We start from the raw sequence: 19,543 nt of genomic DNA, 5'->3' as shown, positions 1-19,543 counted from the left end.
TGTATGAGAAAGATCATTTCATTAAGCGAGAAACAGTCATTGTTCGCATCTGATAACTCACCATAGAAGATTTGTACACTGAAAGTTTCAGCAGCTGGGGAATAAGCGTCTGCAGGTGGTCTTGGAAGAATGTATCCTGTTCTTTTATGAACCGCAACGTTATCTCCAACGCCATTTCAAGAGCTTTGTCATCGGTTAGCTGCAAACACTTGAGCAGCATTGGTCCAACCTGAGAATAATGGGATTTGTTTTAAATTACGAATCCAGCTGGAAGCTGCTTAAGCTCGATCATTAAGGGACCGATAATTAAACGAACATCCTGGAAGATTTCATGACGTTTCAATATCGCGACGCTAACAACCACTACCAGATGATGGTAGAGCGCAATAACAATATACGGTACTGACGCCTGCTAAAAATTCTTTCGAGAACGAATTCAGAAATCATCTCAGTCCTTTGGACTTGGATTGCAATAGCATTTCATAAAATAAAAGACCACTAAGGCGGTTCAAAATTTAAAAAGTTTAAAAATTCAGTCTCTCATATCTTTTTTACCATCCTTACCGTAAAAAATAGTGTTCTGTGAAGTTTTTAACTTTTTTGCTAGTGATTTAAAGGTGGTCCATCGTCTGATGTATGTTTATATAAACATTTCTATGACGAATTTTTGAAAAATGTTCTAACCACGTTTGTACTGTAATGTAATGGCGAATTTCTTAAAAAAATAGTGGGTTTTGAAATCTGACAGAATCAAAAATTCAAAAAACACGCAAAAATTAGAAACGCAGGCTAAATTTGGAACAATTTTTGAAAAATTAAACCCTTTCTTCCACATGAGCAGTAACTCTACAAGTAACTCTACAATGATATTTGACGAACTCGAGACAAACCAAACTAGATGAAAGATGCATAAGTAATTAAAAAATGATTCCATGCGTGGGCTTCGTGGCCTTGCAATCAGCGGCGTCAGTCGTCTAGGCGTATTGTGCCACGAGGTGTGGGTTCGATTCCCGCTCCAGTCGGTGGAAACTTTTCGTCAAACGAAAAATTCATCGCTGGGCTACTGGGTGTTTCGTGTTGTCCGTTGCCTAATGTTAGTGATCGTTCAGTCTGTGCAGCCAATGTGCTGAAGACTGTGTAAATTGTCTTTAAAATATCCTCATCTCAACTGAATGTTTCAATAAATGAACTATTGAAAACAATCGTATTCCTTAGGGACGATGTTTAACATCATTGTTTATTTGTTCTACGACCCGGAATTATAAAGCAAAAGTATACGATTAAGATCGTACTTCTTAAGAAATCTTTTTTTTTTATTATTTATTTGTTGCTGAAATTTATGAACAGGTGGATTAGACGTTAGGGAATCGTCACTAATACCACTGCACATTGGACCGAATCGACAATTTAGCCGGAAAAAAGTGTTATCTCTGTTCTCGTCGATTTTAGACGTTCGATGTCTTCAGAGAAGTTATTCGTAATTGAGTTTTGCATCATTTATGGGAAAAGTTAAATAGGGTGGCCCATATTTAAGCTAAAATTTTGACTCAAACTTTTTTGTTTGATTAAACTTGTGGCTGCGCTCTTCTGCAAACTTTTAGAAAATGTTATTTTGAACAACTTTGTCGAAGACACTTTTGATCTAACTCTTCATTTAAGCTAAGTAAATTGATTTTGAAAGTTAAGGGTGGACCCAAAAAATCAGTAATTTTGATCTAACTTTTTTGTTTTCAGTTTTACGTGAATGTGGTCTTCAGAAGAGTTGCAGAGGAAGTAAAGATACACATTTTTGCTGAACATCGTAAGTTTGTAATTTATGTGATTTTGAAGTTATAAGCAAATTTAAGCTACTACTCTCTGTAGTTTGCCAAAGCAGGAAAATCTATCAAGCAGCATAGTATCACATTTTTCCAGTACTCCCTTGTGATCTTCAAGTTGCCCCTGATCTTTTTGCTCGTTTATTTTTGTTGTAAGCAGGGTGTCCATTCAAAACCAGTTTTTTTAATTCCCGGATGCCTAAAATTTTTAATCCGGACTACATCACGATCCTTCAACTTGAAACTTTCCACCAATTTTTACCTTTTCCAGTAAGACCTGAATTTCGATTTGGTATTCAAAATATTCGTTTTCAAATTCAAAGGATTTTTTTTTTGCCGTTAAAAATCGTTATACATTTTGATCACATTAGAACATCATTACATTTTTTTTTCAATAGAGATTTTTAAATATTGGAAAATATTAGCAATACCATTGCAGTTACATATAACATTAAATAGAGTAGAGGATTCAATAAGTATTGAAATCTAATCACTGGAGACCTTTGTGAATTCTGCAAATGATTGCTCTAGGATGTTGAGTAGTACAGAATTAAGCGAAGCATATGCCACTTCTTTATTTTGTTTCCATACCATATGTTCAAATTCGAGAGGCTTGTTCTAAGTTATTTATGAATTATTTTAATGGAACCCACACCAAAGATTATTGGTTTGAGTTCCGAAAGATTTTCGGACAGACATGTGTTAAAGATTTATTGGAAAATCCAATAGTTCAACACTAAAGATATTTTCTGCATTTAAAAACTAAGAGCTTCCAGTATTTATTTTCAGTCGGGTGGTCAAAACTACGGAGAATATGCAAATGTTGACTATAGTGCTACAAAAGAGAAGAGCTCAATAGCCAAGCCATTTTTTTCTAGGAAGGCCTTTCGTATAATTTACGTTATACATGGCCCATAATCCTAGAAAATTCAAATCTAGTGAAATTTTCATTGGATCCAAGGAAGTAAGGAAGTAGCTGAAACGATATCTCGCCAAAAGAACATTACGACATAGATTTCACATAAGGGCTTATCGATTTTTCTTCCTTCATCGTTGCTATCTTTGTATTGTTGCAGAAAACTGATTTACTTTTAGTAACATGTTTTTGTTCTGTAGGAGAAATAATCACTTTATCTAGTTTCATGAACAAGAAATATTAAAGATATATTTTTGTGAAGTTATGAACGAAAAAGAGAATCGATGACGAGAAACCGCTCATACCAATTGAGCTTTTATGAAGGAACAGTAAATAGTTGTTCCTCTATGAAGCATATTAAAAAAAATACATGAATCCATAACAGCATCTTTCAAGCAATCCATCTACCCAAGAATACTTAACCAAGCCGTAATCAAGAATAAGAATCTCCAAAAATCCACCAAACAGAAAAAAATAACAAAACGGCCAAGGCGTTTAGTAGTACACCACCTAGACCTCCCAAAAAAACAGACAGTGTTCGAGCGTGGAGCTCTAATTGCCGGCCACCGGAGGTTTTTCTACCCGCTATATTCAATAGCGGCGCACCAAATCACGGGATCGTGAAATTCACCACTACAGCACTTCACAGAGTCGGTTATTCCCCGAAACAGTAGCCACAACTTGCACAAATTTTTACATCAGGTGCACGAAACCTGGTTGCCACAGAATAATGTTCGCGCGCGATCTCTTCTCGTTGATTAATTGCCACCGTTGGCCACAACCGAAGATATAGTTTCGGATTCGAGATAGAGATCGATTAAATTGCACTTGCACTTGATTTATTGCGCGGAACGGACGAGGAAAAGAACAAACGCTACCGATCGTTTTGCTAGTCTATTTGTACTGTTTGTTTGATACTGGGTATTGGGTGTGTTACGTAATACAGTTCTTGCTTCTTCTACATGTGATTGAATGGTGAGGAGTGTATGGTGTGTGGACAATTTGATCGTACAGTGTGTCATACAATTGTAGTTACTGTTGCTGGTCAAATTCAGTGTTGATTCAAATTCACATTACTTAATTCTAGGACTATTTACAATTTAAACTATTTACAAATATTTACACCAGATCAGCGTACTGATCATTCCGGCCACCTTGAAACGGCCACACTGTTTCAACTCTCACTGTTGATCTTCTCTCACGACTCTCTCCAACCTCGGCTGACTTCGGGTGATGAACACGATGATCTTCGTCGCGTTGTCGGATCTCATTCATCAATTGGATCCAATGCGAATGGGTTCATTCAGCAGACGGCGTACAGGATACGAACGAGAGCGGTGAGTATGGGGATGAGAGCAGAATGATGTCTGTGAAAAGAGAGACCCGGTAGAACGAACAGGGACTGGTAAAAGGGTTGGAACGCTAATCACCTGTTAGCTATCCAAACATGCGTTGAGACAGTTTCGGACTGCTCTACCGATCTTTGTAGGGTCTGCTTACGATTCGGTGGGTTGCTGATCTTCTTCGGTTTGAATTGGTAGGAGGGCCACTTTGGCGACTGGGCGTACGACGTTCTCCGCAGTAGCTGTCTTCAGACTGACTACACGGACGATTCCATCCTTGCCTGGGTGAAGCTTTGTAATGCGGCCTAAAGGCCACTGCGCCGGTGGGAGATTTTCCTCCTTGATGACCACAATCCGTCCCAACTTAAGGTTCACCGGTGACTTGCATCCTTTATTGGCTCGTGCTTGAAGTTGGGCGAGGTATTCCGGATACCACCTGGTCCAGATACGCTGAAGCTGTTTGGTTGTACGCTGCCAGTGATCCAGACGGTTGTCAGGAATATTGGCAACATCAGCTTCCGGAACTGCTTGTAGGTTCGAGCCAACGAGAAAGTGCCCAGGTGTGAGCGCTTCGAGGTCGGTGGATTCGGTTGGGATCGGAGTTAGTGGACGGGAATTCAGACACATTTCGATTTGTGCTAGCAGGGTTGTCATGTCTTCCCAGCTGAGGGATGTCTGACCGACTTCTCGGAGAAGATGATGCTTGCACGATTTCACTGCCGCCTCCCACAAACCTCCGAAATGTGGGGCACGTGGCGGAATAAACTTCCACTGAATTTCCTGGTCTGCACACCAACGGTTGATTGCCTCACGATCGCTGTTGTTGATCTTCAGCATTTCATAAAGACGGTGCAACGAATTTGCTGCACCCTTGAATGCGGTTCCGTTATCGGAGTGGAGCTCCTGGATACGGCCGCGGCGAGCGATGAAGCGACGTAGAGCGGATAAAAATGCTGGCGTGGACAGGTCGGAAACCAGTTCAATATGCACTGCTCTCGTGGAGAAGCACACAAAAATGGCTATGTAAGCCTTGGTCGGCGATCGATTTCGAATGGGAGACTTGAGGTACACTGGGCCACAGTAATCCACTCCAGAAATTGAAAAAGGGCGCGCCGGTGTGACACGTGATATCGGCAAATCTGCAGTGCTTTGCTGGATGAGGTTCGGCTTTATGCGGAAGCACTTGACGCAACGATGGTAGGTCGAACGAGTCAGATCTCTCCCTCCAAGGATCCAATACCTTTGGCGCAACGTGGATAACATCAGTTGCGGACCCGCATGAAGGAGAGTTTTATGGTAGTGGTCGGCAAGCAAGCGGGAAAATGGATGTTTCGCTGACAGGATTATGGGATGTTTGCTTGCTTCTGATGCATTAGCGTTTTCAAGCCGGCCTCCAACGCGAAGGATGCCGTCATCGCTTAGACGCGGCTTCAACCATTTTAGCGGTGCGCCTTTCACGACACCGGTGGCATGTAGCTCGGATAGTTCTTCCGAAAAGGTTTGTTGTTGTGCTAAACGAGCTAGGGCTTGGTCGGACTTCATCAGATCTACCGTGGTTAGAATAAGCGATCTGTCTTCGGTAGACTGCTGTACTACGGCTTGGAGGGAACGGATGTACTTGATGCAGTACGCAACCACACGACGAAGTTTGGTGTACGTGGAGAAGCGTGAAAACAGATGATCGGCAAACTGGACTCCTTCACTCTCCAACGATACCAGCGTAACCTTGCGTGCTTCTTCAGCGACTAACGAAGACTCTTCTTGTGGGATGCTTGCATCGGGCCAATGACTGGGAGATTGTGAGAGCCATGCCGGACCGTTCCACCATCGAGATTGGTTTGGCAGTTCGGTTGGCATCAGGCCTCGGGATAGTTCATCGGCAGGATTGTCTATTCCGGGAACATGTTTCCAGGAATGTCCTTCTGTGTTTGATTGGATCGTTGATACTCGATTTGCCACGAAAGTTTTCCAACGATTCGGGGCGGAATTGAGCCATTGCAGAACGGTGGTTGAATCTGTCCAGAAGAAGACATCAGCTGCTGTGCGTAATGATTGTTCAACCTTCTGGAACAGTCTGGTAGACAGGACGGCTGCGCTGAGTTCTAGGCGAGCGATGGAATGCTTGGTGGCGAGAGGTGCGACTTTCGACTTGGACGTGAGCAGTCTCACTGTTATACGATCATCGCCTTCGGAACGAACGTAGCAACAGGCACCGTAGGCCAACTCTGACGCATCGGAAAAGAAGTGTAGCTGAATATTGGGTGTACCGGCAAAGGAAACGAATCGAGGAATCCGAAGTTCGGAGAGAATATCCAACGTGGCGTGGTATTTCTTCCATTCTTCCTGCAATTTGGGTGGAAGTGGTCTGTCCCACTCGTAGGGATGATTGCCCTCGGTCTTCAGCTTCCAAAGCCGCTGCATAAACATCTTGGCGGTAGCTATCACAGGGCCGACGAGGCCCAACGGATCGAATATTCTGGCGATGTACGAAATAATCTTGCGTTTGGTTAGGATCGGTGCTGGAAGTGGCATTTCGACGTTGAAACGTAGCATGTCCGTCCTTGTGTCCCAAACAAGTCCCAATGTTGAGACGGATTGATCGTCTTGCAGATCATGGAGTGGTTTAATTGCCAGATCCTCGGTTGGTACTTCGGCCAGTGCATCTGGTTCGTTGGAGGCCCACTTTCTCAACGGGAATCCAGCGGATGCAAGCATATTGGTGATTTGGCAACGTTTCTTGATGGCAGCTTCCACATTGTCTGCTCCGGAGAGCAAATCATCGACGTAGAAGTCTTCAACGACGGCTTGAACGGCATCTGGATACTTATCTCCTTCATCCTGGGCCAACTGCAGCAGGGTTCGAGTGGCCAGGTATGGAGCAGCTGCGGTACCGTATGTGACGGTGAGAAGTTCGTAGGTAGCGAGCGGCTCGGATGGATTTCGACGAAACAGGATACGCAGAAAATGCTGATCGACGGAATGATGGAGGACTTGTCGATACATTTTCTCCACATCTGCCACAAATGCGACTACGTGGAAACGGAAGCGAATGATGGTATTGACTAAAGGCTGTTGCACAACTGGACCGACGAGGAGTGTATCGTTCAGAGACACAGCGGAAGATGTCTTGCAGGACGCGTCGAACACTACGCGTACCTTGGTGGTGGTGCTGCTCTCCTTAAACACTGGATGGTGGGGCAGGTAACAGTGGGGCACATCGTCGTCAACAACATCGAGTTTGCGCATGTGACCGAGGTGAAGGTATTCGTCGATGAACTCGTGGTAGGTTTGCTTTAAGGCGGAATCTTTCTCAAGGCGTCTCTCGAGGCTGTAGAAGCGGCGAGTGGCAATTGTTCGAGAGTCGCCGAGGGTGACTTGCGGATCTTCGGACCGAGGAAGGCGTACGACGTACCTTCCGGAGTGAGTTCGGGTGGTAGTATTGGCATAAATTTCTTCGCATCGTTTTTCCTCAGTGGAATACGTAGGGCCATGATCGACGGCTTCGAGTTCCCAGAATCTCTGAAGCGCTGTTTCTAGAGATCGATCGACTGTCGACAGGTAGCACACCGGTGGTGCAATGGAGGAGTTAATGGCAGTTTTTCCAGAGACTGTCCATCCGAAAAGGGTGTCAACCAAGAAAGGTAGACCGTCACCGAGTGACAGACGGTTACCTGTGTGGATTTCATGGTAACATTCACCGCCGATGATAATGTCGATCATGCCCGGAACATTAAAGTTCGGATCTGCTAGTGGAAGCTTTGGTATGTTCCATGATGCAGTATTAATAGCGATAGTGGGTAGATTGGCAGTAGGCTTCTTCATGATTAGGAATTCGAGAGTGGTGGAAAAGGGTTTAGATTGGGATTTGATCGTTGCGGAGATCTGCCGCTTGATCTGCTTCATTGATTCTCCGATTCCAGCAACTGCAATATCTACGACGGCTTGACGGGTGGCAAGAGCATTTGCCAGCTTCTTGGTGATGAAGTTTGACATCGCAGCGGAATCAAGAAGTGCTCGGGCGGTGATTTCTTTGCCGTGCTTGTCGACTATGGAGAGAACAACCGTTTCCAATAGGACCGTGCTTCTACTTGATTGAACGGATAGATTCACTTCGGGTGGATTCGACGATCCAGCGGTCCCAACGTTCGCTGACGTGGATGGAATTGGTTGCTGCATAGACGTGTTCGACGAGCCGGCAGGGTTCGGCGTGGATCTTGCTGGTGCAACTTGGTCGTGCAATAACGTATGGTGCTTGGCGTGGCACGTTCTGCACGAAAACTTCGACTTACACACCTTCGCTTGATGGTTTGGGCGGAAGCAGTTCCAACATAAACTTCGCTGTGAAACCAACTCTCGACGTTGCAAGACTGGCATATTGGCAAACGTCGGACATTGGAACAGCTGGTGCTTTTGTGGGCAAGCATGGCATTGTGGAACGTTGGATTTGGGTTCGTTGGTAGCACTGTTGACGATGGACTTGACTGTGGAGGATTTCTTCGGAGCTGGGCCGGCCACCTTGATGCTGGGCCCTTGGGAACGATACTGCAGATCACTAGAGACGGACTTCAGCATCCGGACTTGTTGCGTGAGGAACTCGATCAGTTCATCATACTTGACTTCGTCTTTCTGTCGAGTTTCCTGCTCCCAGGCACGCAACGTGTAGGAATCGAGCTTGTTGCAGAGAATGAACGTGAGCGGGGTGTCCCAATGCTGAATTGGTTCACCAAGTTTCGCTAAAGCCTTCACGTGTCGTTGGAAGTCGTCCACCAGAGTGTTCAGCTCCTGCGTCGACTCACGCTTCATCGATGGCAGTTCGAATAATCGCCGAAACAACTCCTTCCGCAAAAACCGCTTGTTGTCGTATCTCTTCATGAGCGCATCCCAGGTTGGTGCGTAGTTGTCCGCTTGGATATCGACACTCTCAAACGGCTTCCTGGCATCTCCTTCTAAAGACTGCAGCAGATATTGCAACTTGTTCACCATAGGAATGTCATCGTTGCCATGGATCATGGATAGAAAATTATCCCGGAACGAAATCCAGCGCGATTCGTCTCCAGAGAACTTCGGCAGGTCGATTTTCGGCAAACGATGATGGAATCCAGTCACGTTATGAAGCGGCGCTAGTGTTGATGACGTCATCGTTGAATTAAGAAGCGGATGATTCCGCTCCGTGGGTCGCTTGGCGAGAAGAAAGCCCTTCATCTTGCAGAACCGGTTCTCAAACTCATTCCGCATCGCCATGTGGTGTTCGAAGTTTTCCTCATCATCTAGCTTCTCGATTTCGGACTGGATATGCAGAAACTCCTTGTTGGTTCTGTTCAGCGTTTCCAGCCGCACGACGACTTCACCAGAATCCCTTTCGTGGTCGTATTCGCTAATGAACCTTTCCACCACATCTCGCGTTGCCAATACCCGTTTGAGAATCAGCTTATCCTCCGCCAACTTCTTGTCCTTCTTGCCCGTCATCACTTACTACCACCACGAATCACTTGACTGCGCGAACCGAAACGTGAACAACACAAAATCGCACGAATAACTCCTTCCCGTCGCGTTGTGCTGCTCGTACGCGAACGACGGAAACACCACGGATAATCGAACGTGTATCTCCTTCCCGTCGCGTCACGTGATGCTTCTACGCGAACACGGAACGAACGACCGATAGAGAACACGTAAAATCGTAACGATTAATCCTTCCCGACGCGGTTACGTGTCTCCTTAAACGATTCGCGGATCCGCTAAAACGCCACCGCGCAATCGTAGGAAATTGAAAATCAATTAAAAACTAAATGATTTATTTGGGTTTGCCACCGAACCAACAAATGTGTGCGACACTGTATAGCGCACCTAAGGCAATTATCAAACAGGCTAATTGGGTGAGCCTATATTCCACCGCATATGATTTTGCCAAACTTCTACGTGCGCTAATTCTACATACAAACGATTCGATCGTTCTTCGCCTAGCAATACAAGCATGCAACGTTACACGTTATTCCTCACACAGTACGTACTATGGGCTTCTGTACTGGGGGCAAAGGTTGGCGCCGATCGTGTGTGCAGCAATTTGCTGATCAATAGAGATAGCTTGAATGGCCTACCTTCTGTGGTCAACGTCCTCTGACCACTTACCACAATGGCGAATACCACCAATTCGCGCGTCGATTTGGGCTTGGATGCTTCCTCCGATCCGGCTCGAAGGACCAATGTTCGAGCGTGGAGCTCTAATTGCCGGCCACCGGAGGTTTTTCTACCCGCTATATTCAATAGCGGCGCACCAAATCACGGGATCGTGAAATTCACCACTACAGCACTTCACAGAGTCGGTTATTCCCCGAAACAGTAGCCACAACTTGCACAAATTTTTACATCAGGTGCACGAAACCTGGTTGCCACAGAATAATGTTCGCGCGCGATCTCTTCTCGTTGATTAATTGCCACCGTTGGCCACAGCCGAAGATATAGTTTCGGATTCGAGATAGAGATCGATTAAATTGCACTTGCACTTGATTTATTGCGCGGAACGGGCGAGGAAAAGAACAAACGCTACCGATCGTTTTGCTAGTCTATTTGTACTGTTTGTTTGATACTGGGTATTGGGTGTGTTACGTAATACAGTTCTTGCTTCTTCTACATGTGATTGAATGGTGAGGAGTGTATGGTGTGTGGACAATTTGATCGTACAGTGTGTCATACAATTGTAGTTCCTGTTGCTGGTCAAATTCAGTGTTGATTCAAATTCACATTACTTAATTCTAGGACTATTTACAATTTAAACTATTTACAAATATTTACACCAGATCAGCGTACTGATCAGACAGAAAATCGTTTTAGATTAGCTTTCCACCAACCGTTTAAAATCTGCTAAGAAATAAAAAAATCCGGCAAGATTCTTATATAAAACCTACTTGAAGTTTGATTAGTTATCCACTACTTAACTTTTAAATGATTTTCCAAAGAACTTTCAATTGCCTGGTTAATTATCGCCTGGATTCCCGTTATGATTACTGAAATAATCTCATTAAGAATTTGCCATGAGTGTTAATAGAAGTCTATCAATCAATCTATCAATCGGGAATCCTCAAGTGCCCTTTAAGATTTTTTATTATATTAATAAAATTTCATAAGATCTCCTTTGAATTTGCGCAATATCTTGCCGCCAGAAATCTTTAAAACATCTCACAAGAAATCGATATCATTTGCTAGAAAACAAATGCCAAAAATCTCTCCAAGGAATTAACGATTTTTGTATGTTTACGAATACTAGAAATCGTTAACTATTCCTTAAGCATCTTACTAAATGTTATTCATAATGAAAAGTTTGAGTTGTCAAACAGTCGTGTATCTTGTGTCAACATTTTTCAGTTTTGTCCACGGAATATATGTTTTTCCCGGTGTGTTCTACAATTTCCCGGGTATTTCCCGTATTTTTCCCGGCCAAATGGAATTCCCGTGTTTTTCCCGCTTTTCCCGGATTTCCCGGATCGATGGACACCCTGTGTAAGTATCCGAATCGGTTCCTGAATCCACGGTTGCGAATGCTCCTGCAGAAAGGATGGACCAGACCACCAAATATCGCTGTTGGACAGTTTTTTGGTGTTCACTCCTCGGGAGATTAAATCTGCTGGGTTGTCCTTCGATCTTACATGATGCCAACAATGAGCAGACGTTTTTTGATTGATCATTTTAACTCGGTTTGAAATGAAGGTTAGCCATCGGTGCTCTGGTTTGTTAATCCAATCTAGTGTTACCATTGAATCGGTCCAATAATGAATGGAATGTATCGGAACCTTTAGTGCCGCTTTCACAGTTTCCATTAACTCCACCAGTAATGTGGCTGCTCTTAAGGTGAAGATGAATCGAAGCCAAACTTCAAATTTTCTACAGCACGGATCTGGAGAACCAAACATCCGTTTAATCTGAAAACTTAATCGATTGGTCACCACCAGCGACTGACCAATCGATTAAGTTTTCAGCTCAAACGAATGTTTGGTTCTCCAGATCCGTGCTCTAGAAAATTTGAAGTTTGGCTTCGATTCATCTTCACCTTAACGTGGCGTTGAAAGCTAATTTTGGAGAGCTCGTTCATTTGGGCAAGGAACCTGTTCCATTAATCTGCTAACAGGGGTGGTAGCGGTTCATCCCAATCTAGTTTTTCGGACCATATATCTTGCATTAAGATTTTTCCGTGGATGATTATTGGGCTAAGACTACCAAGAGGATCGAACACCTTCTGTACTTCGGATAACACATTGCGTTTTGTGACTGCTATCCCGCTGATGATTTCATTACTAAAGGAAAACATATCTGTACGCGGATTCCATCGTAACCCAAGTATCTTTGTGATATCTGGCTCTTGATCCTCATTCTGGTCGTCGGCTATGTTAGATGTCCATTTGTGCAGCTCAAAGCCTGCGCTGCTTAAAATGATGATAAGCTGTTGTTTGATCTCCAATAGCCGTTCTTTATCATCATGTCCTGTCAGTGCATTATCCATATAAAAGTCTGTTTCGAGTACCTGTCGAAAATAATAATTGAATGTTTATTGCAGAAATCAGTGTGCATGTCATTAATTGTAGATACCTCGGCAGCTTTTGGATATACATGAGCATAGTCCAGCGCAAGTTGTTTCAGACATCTCGCTGCTGCGAATGGTGCTGAACGAGTACCATAAGTAACTGTCTTGAGGCAATAGGTGCTCACCTCATCCTCTGGTGAAAATCGCCATAATATGAGTTGTAGTTGACGATCATCCTCGTGAATCTCAATCTGCCTGAACATTTGTTTGATGTCCGCAGTCAGCACGAATGTAGGACATCGAAATCTGAGCAGAATGTGCAGTAATTCGTTTTGAATGCAGGGTCCCGCCATTAAGTTGTCGTTTAGTGAAACGCCGCTTGATGTTGTTGCAGAGCCATTGAACACCGTTCTTAATTTCGTTGTGCTGCTGTCAGGTTTGAATACAGGGTTATGAGCGAAATAGAACACGGGTTGACCGCGTTGCAAGCTGGCTTCGCTCACTTTTTCCATATGTCCCAGGTCGAGATAGGCTTGCATAAACGCATGTTGTAGTGATGGATTTCTTGCAAACCGCATCTCCAGCTTCAAAAGTCTATCCAGTGCCATACTTTTCGACTCACCAAGTTCTTGAGCGTTTGGTTTTATGGTAATCGTACTACAAACTTCTCATTCTCACCGCGCGTAGTTGTTTTTGGCAAATATCTGTTCACAGAGTTCTTCTTCCTCTGTCCATTCCTGAGCCACTAGACTATTGGTTCGGTCATCCGTTTGATGCTTCCTCCAATTAACCACCCCAGAAAGGTGTTTTGAGCTTAAGGCATATTCTCAGCGACCTTAATGTTTCCGTTACGAAGAATGTCGAACATTACAGTGATCCCTAGTAACATGTCGATAGGACTACTTAAATAAAATTCGGGATCACTTTGTTGAATTGCCAACTACTAACATCTAAATCAGACGGCGGCAACATGCCAGTAATTTGATCTAATACTAGCACATGTACAGTCCTTTGATAAGTAGACGTACGAGATTCGAACGTGATGACTGCCTTTTCGCTGACAGGGCGAACATTTTGTCCAAACCCCATTATGGATATTTTCGTATCTGCAGTTTTTGCTCCCAATCGACGAATCAATGACGTAGTCGCAAAATTGGATTGAGAACCTGAATCCAATAATACCCGACACATAATAGGTGAACCATTATCGCAGAAGACCAATACGGAAGCCGTTGGAAGGATGGATTGTGTCGATACATGATGAAGATCATGTTTCAAATCTGACAAATTTATTAATAAAAAAGAGATGTAAAGTTATATGTTACGAAATTGTCTGCAGTCTCAATTACTCACGTTTCTCATAACGCGTTCGTCCCTGAGAAGTTTCTGATTGTGGTTCACGGTGTATCGATGTGTGATGCTTACGCCCACACTTGATGCAACGTCTGGTATGCAGAGCCGTAGCGTGGCCTCATGGCGCCCTTGGCGAACCAGGATTCAAGCGCCCCTTGTTCAAAACCCTTTATTTGTTGCAGGTTTACGTAAAATTCTAAGAAACGAAGATTCTTTTCAAAATGCTAGAGCATTCCTTGTAAATACTGTTCATTGTAATTAAAAAAGAAAAGACATGATTAAGCTCAAGTGATCTTTAAACATTAACTTACATTGTTAAAACTTATTTCAAAAGGCATACAAAATCTTTCAATTCTCTTTTGAAGATAGATTGTCAGGATAACCAGAGGTTGTTCGAAGTTGTCAATAAAATTACTGTTTATATGGCCAGAGATGAATTTGAAGAAAATACTGGATTCAGTGACCAGAACCTCGTGTCGTGTCTTGTTTGTGCCTCTGATGAAATGCATACTCCTGAAAAGATTATTGTAGACATTGCTGTTTAATTTATTTCTCCATAATTTTAAACATACGGTCCAATATTTTAAAGGAAATGTTTAAGAAATCTCGTTGATTTGTCATATTTTGTTGACTTGAAAAACGAGAGGTAATTTCAGAATATATATATATGCCTTGAACAGGCATTGCAGGATTCGCTCTCATTTGAGTATGAAGCACGATCAAAGCAAGCAAAGAAAAACATCCCATCTGTTGCGGTCCACGATCGTCATTGTATCGCAAGGTGTAACAAGTCTGATAAATGGAAGCAGCGAGCGAGAGCCCCAACGAGAGAGCGATGATAAAATCCATTTTTCTCGCTTGTTTACCGTTGGGGATAGGTGTTTTTCTTTACTGGAACGATAAACAATCCACGAACTTCCAATAGCAATAGTGTCCCCCAGGCTTGGAGCATGTTTAGAGGGGTTTTATCATGCACTACTATCCCCCCAATCTGATCAAAGTTGTAGCAGTATACGATAAACAGTCTCTCATAACGTGCAGCATGTTATGATAGTTACAGAGAGCGATACGTGAGAGATTCTCTCAATTTTCTCAGGATTCAATCCCTGGCCTTGAATAATACAAGAATATTTTCAAAGAATTTTGTTCACTCTAGCGCAGTGAATTTCTATAAAAAGTTTTAAGATTACGCAATGAAATTGAGTAAAAAAGTTTGAAATTTTATTATTAGGAAATATTCAAAATAATCAAAAGAAGATGTTTATGGAAATCATACCAACATATTCTATAGAAGTTTCATTAAAATTTGCAAAAGAGAACTGAATACCAAATATAGACAATCAATAAAATCGATGTTACGAAAAGTTCTGTACGGGTTCAAACATTAATGAGACAGGTCTGATCATTGTTTTGGAGAAACAAAAAAAAATTTTGTTACAAAAATACCTTATTTTATTGATTTTTACTCATATTCTTATTTCAATGTTAAATAACTATGTGGTAATCCTCTTCGGGAATATTTTTAAATCATCAGGGCGATCAGGGTTGAAACAAATTTATCGATTTTTTACAAATCTGGCTTGAGGTTCTGTGAAAACACCAATTCTGCTAAAAATTCTGCCTGGAACTCGCCTTTGAACATTAATAAAGGACCTATGTATGTACAAATAGAAGATTCTCTCCTCTCTCACTCTCTTTCGATTATAACAGTGGAATACTAAAGCTTTTGGGAAGTTTTTCACTATAGATCAATTTCCTTGACTAGCGTTCCATACAAAAAACGCAACAGAAGAGGTTGATGTGACTCAGTTATTGATTCAAGAGAAAGTAAACAAAGAGAGCCTCTCAATGTTAGATAGGTCCTTTTGATACGTTGCGCGAGTATTCTTTAATATATGGGTTATTAACGGTTGTTTAAAGTTTTTTTTTTTAAATTATTTGCCGAGTCGTGTGAGAATCCTTCCAGCAATTATTTTAACCAGCAGTTGATAGAATCTTCGTTTTGTCGATGTTTTATAGATATTTTTAAAATAGGCATCGCGCATAAGCCAGCATCATTGTTATGGAGAACTGTTTTCGTAATTATTGAAGAAATTATTATTCATAAGTCCGTATCAGGAATTTTCTACTGTCAAATTATTCAACACCTTTTAGTGTTTGGATTTTGAGTGTAACAGTTCGCGGACCATAACAGTTTGTGGCACATCACAATCGAAGAGTCCTATGAATGTAAACATTCACTCTCTCGTTTGGTAGGTGGCACGAGAGCGAATGTTACAAGTGTTCATCAGTGAAATGTTACAAGTGTAGACACACAGTGATCGGCGCAAAACAGTGGGTGGTGTATGTCTGTATTGTTTTCGTTCATGGCTCGTTATCTTGCACGAACGATAAATGTCATGCGTGTTGTATGAATGCAGGCGGATAAATTAGATGAGATTATGGCTCGTGTGTCAATGATCGTTAAATTTTCCAAAGCCTGACACCTTTCAAGATGCTCCCAAAAATTTATTCGTAAGATCGTTCCAGAAATAGGTAGTTTAGATCTACCATGTTTATGGATAGAGCTACAGTCAGGTCTCCAATTAGAGGCTACCAACCACTTTCTTCCCACCGCAATTTCTCATCGGTTTTCAATGGAATGAAGCTGATTTTTCATTGATGGCTGGAACATAATATAAACTCCTTAACTACAGTATTTCACCTGAATCCATTGAACGACAGCTAAGAAATTGCGGAAAGCGTAGAGTGATTGTAATAAATTATATAGGACGAATAACGCAACTTTGTCTGTGACGCATTATTAGTCCTCTCCTGTTTATTTCTAAGATTGTTTTTCTAGATACTGTAATTCCACAACGCTATTACTAAATTTGTAGCTCCAAAAACTGTTTCAGATGCAACACGCATTTTGGCGCCCCCTTAGGCCTGGCGCCCTTGGCGGGTGCCAACCTTGCCAACCGCACGCTACGGCACTGCTGGTATGACACTGATGCGATGTGTGTTTTGGTTTCAAACAATTGAAACAAAGTGAAAAACGTTTGATGATTTTAACTTTGTCTTCGATCGATTTTTCCCAGAATCTGTGGCAGTGTCCGATAAAATGGTCTTTGCCGCATGCTGCACACCCTTGCCGTCGTGTCAAAGTTGTCGCTGTAAAAGATCTGGTTTCCAATTTCGGTGTCTTCAGTGTTCCTATTTCTTGTGGAGCTTTACGCTTCACAGGAATGGCATCTAGCATCTGGCATCTGCCTAGTACAAATGTTTCAAGTTGGTTGTACGTAGGGGGTACACTTCCCGAAGCTGCTGACTCCCATTCTCGTCGGGTAACTGGATCAAGCTTGTTTGTCAATTGATACACTAGGATGGCGTCCCACGATTCTACCAGCTGCTTGAGGATTTGGAGACATCGCAGATTTTTCCTGGCTCCATCAAACAGGTTCCTCAATGCCTGTGCAGATTCCACATGAACAGGCTCCAATTCAAACAGTTCCCGTGTGTGTTTTTGTACCAGTAACTTTGGGTTGTTGTATCGGCTCACGAGTAGATCATAGGATAATTGGCTTCGATTGTTGGAAGGGAGTCAATTAGGCCTATTGCAGGGCCTCGTAGTGAAAACTTCAGATATTCGAATTTCTGAATGGTTTCCAGCGTTGTTCGTCGGTGAATCAGGGCGTTAAATTTGTCGAACCATTCAAGCCAGTTCTCGTTCGCTCCGGTAAACGTCGGCAAGTCGACTGCTGGTAGACGTACCATATCTCCACTGTTCCTTGTCTCTGCGTTCATCTTTTTGCTAGCAATGGTCTTGTCGAACAATGCGTGTCCAGAAACGTACTGGATTTCTACGGCGTCACTATTTTTCGCTTTATCCGCGCACCACTGTTCTAGCAAGTTCTGAGCCTGGTCAAAATTTTTGTAACATTCTCTTAGCATGTCACGTCGAGTCTTTAATAACATCACGTCGCTCTCGAACATCGCTCTTGTCTCGATTATGTTTGCAATTCTCGTAATGGCATGATTCCGTTGCTCCGTAACGCGTTCATGTTCCGACTGTTTCACATAGACTGGTTCCTCTACGGCTCTATTAACTGTCACTTCTTCCGACGAGCCCGCAGTGTGTTCCAGCTCTCATGTTTATGTCTGGTATCCGCAGTTCGAAGGACAACTAAATGTTTATCACTCAAGAGCTGTTAACGGTTGGCTGGTTGTAGCGAAAGTGGACGAGTTCAGGGTAAGTCGCAGTGGTGACACCTCACTCGGAGTTGTGGAGAGATTTGTAGACAAAGCAGTGGAAGGAGTACCAGATCTGACAAATTTATTTCAGGGTTGTGTTAGAAGCGGTACATTACAAAAAGGGCGTTACAACATCTTACAGTAGATTTAACATTCCTTCTATAGCCGGAGATCAGAAAGTAGATTTAAGATTCCTTCTATAGCCGCAGATTAAGGCAGAAAGGTTACTAGTAATTTGTTCTGCAGGTCTATCAGATATAGGCACTGGTTTTCGTCAAAACTTATTCAGGGTGTCGACTTATTTACAGAAATGAAATTCCCTGAGATTTCCAAGTTTTTTTTCAGGTTTAAAGAAAAACAATTCCAGGTACTAAAATGATCTGAAAATGCCTTTAATCATCAAAATTAGATATGAAGAAAATATGCTATTCTTAAGGGAAAAAGCTTTCCCTTAAAATGGGATTCTGAATTACGGACATCAGTGATACACCCATGAAATTTTTTTAGAGGGTGTTTTGTATTTTTCCAAGATGATACCTTGGGGAAATCGGGTCTGGTATCGTTTGATTGTCTTGGAAATAAGAATTTTAGATACCTCTTCCCTGAAAAAAAAACCGAACATGTACCAGAATGAGACCATACAAATAATTAGAAAAATACCTGTAAGAATGGCTGTAGTAATAGCTGATGTGGAACCTTGAATGAAGTTTTCAAGAGTCCATGGAGTTTGGAAATATCATTAGAAAAATTATTAGAGTAATCCACAGCAATAATATTTTGATGAAATGCTGGAGAAATTCTGAGGAACTTAATAAGAAATACCATTTTTTTGAGAAATTCTTGGAAAAGTTTATAAAAGATTTCATAGATTCAATGCTTCTACATGTGTGGCCTTGAACTTTTCAGCTGTATGGTATTATTAAAATTGTAAGCCCTAAGTAAGTACTTCTACATGTGTGGCCTTGAACTTTTCAAAGGACTAAGAATTGAAATAATTTGAATTACGGTAAAGAATTACTTGGGCATCTAGATGATTTACTTAGGCACCTGGGGCTTTTGTCGGACAAATAATCTATTTCAGCATTAAGATGCACTTGAGATGATTATAAACCAAAGCTGAACCTCGAAATTCCAAGAGCACGAGTCTAGAGAGCCTAACTCTGAGCTGAAATTTTGACCGTTTTATCATTACCAGAATGCAACCAATCCATCAAATTTTCAACGCGTACGTTTGTCAGGTTCTCTAGATCTTAAAACTTGAAATTGAAAATTTGAAGCTCCATTGATTCTTAACGAACGCGAGACAAATCGATTCAGATAAATACTATTTCTAGTATGTCCTAGTTTTCTTCAGAATAAGATTCTATAT

At 42.3% G+C, this 19,543-nt stretch overlaps 1 protein-coding gene and 1 long non-coding RNA gene across 3 annotated transcripts in view; both read right to left on the bottom strand.

Annotated features, from left to right (window-relative positions):
- LOC5577334 (MMS19 nucleotide excision repair protein homolog) overlaps positions 1–19,543 on the bottom strand; it is a 54,837-nt gene that overhangs the window by 325 nt on the left and 34,969 nt on the right. For both annotated transcript variants that reach the window (XM_021855106.1, XM_001656361.2), the window contains one exon: positions 62–229. In XM_021855106.1, the coding sequence (XP_021710798.1) occupies positions 62–229 (168 nt within the window). The remainder of the gene's footprint in view (positions 1–61; positions 230–19,543) is intronic.
- Positions 12,118–12,762, bottom strand: LOC110679667. The gene is made up of 2 exons (XR_002502693.1): positions 12,654–12,762; positions 12,118–12,588 (listed from the first exon to the last, which is right to left on the bottom strand). It is a non-coding gene; the product is annotated as an uncharacterized LOC110679667 (long non-coding RNA).

This window comes from Aedes aegypti, chromosome 3 (assembly GCF_002204515.2).
Source record: "Aedes aegypti strain LVP_AGWG chromosome 3, AaegL5.0 Primary Assembly, whole genome shotgun sequence".
Lineage (NCBI taxonomy): Eukaryota > Metazoa > Arthropoda > Insecta > Diptera > Culicidae > Aedes > Aedes aegypti.
This window is presented reverse-complemented; position numbering and strand designations above follow the sequence as displayed.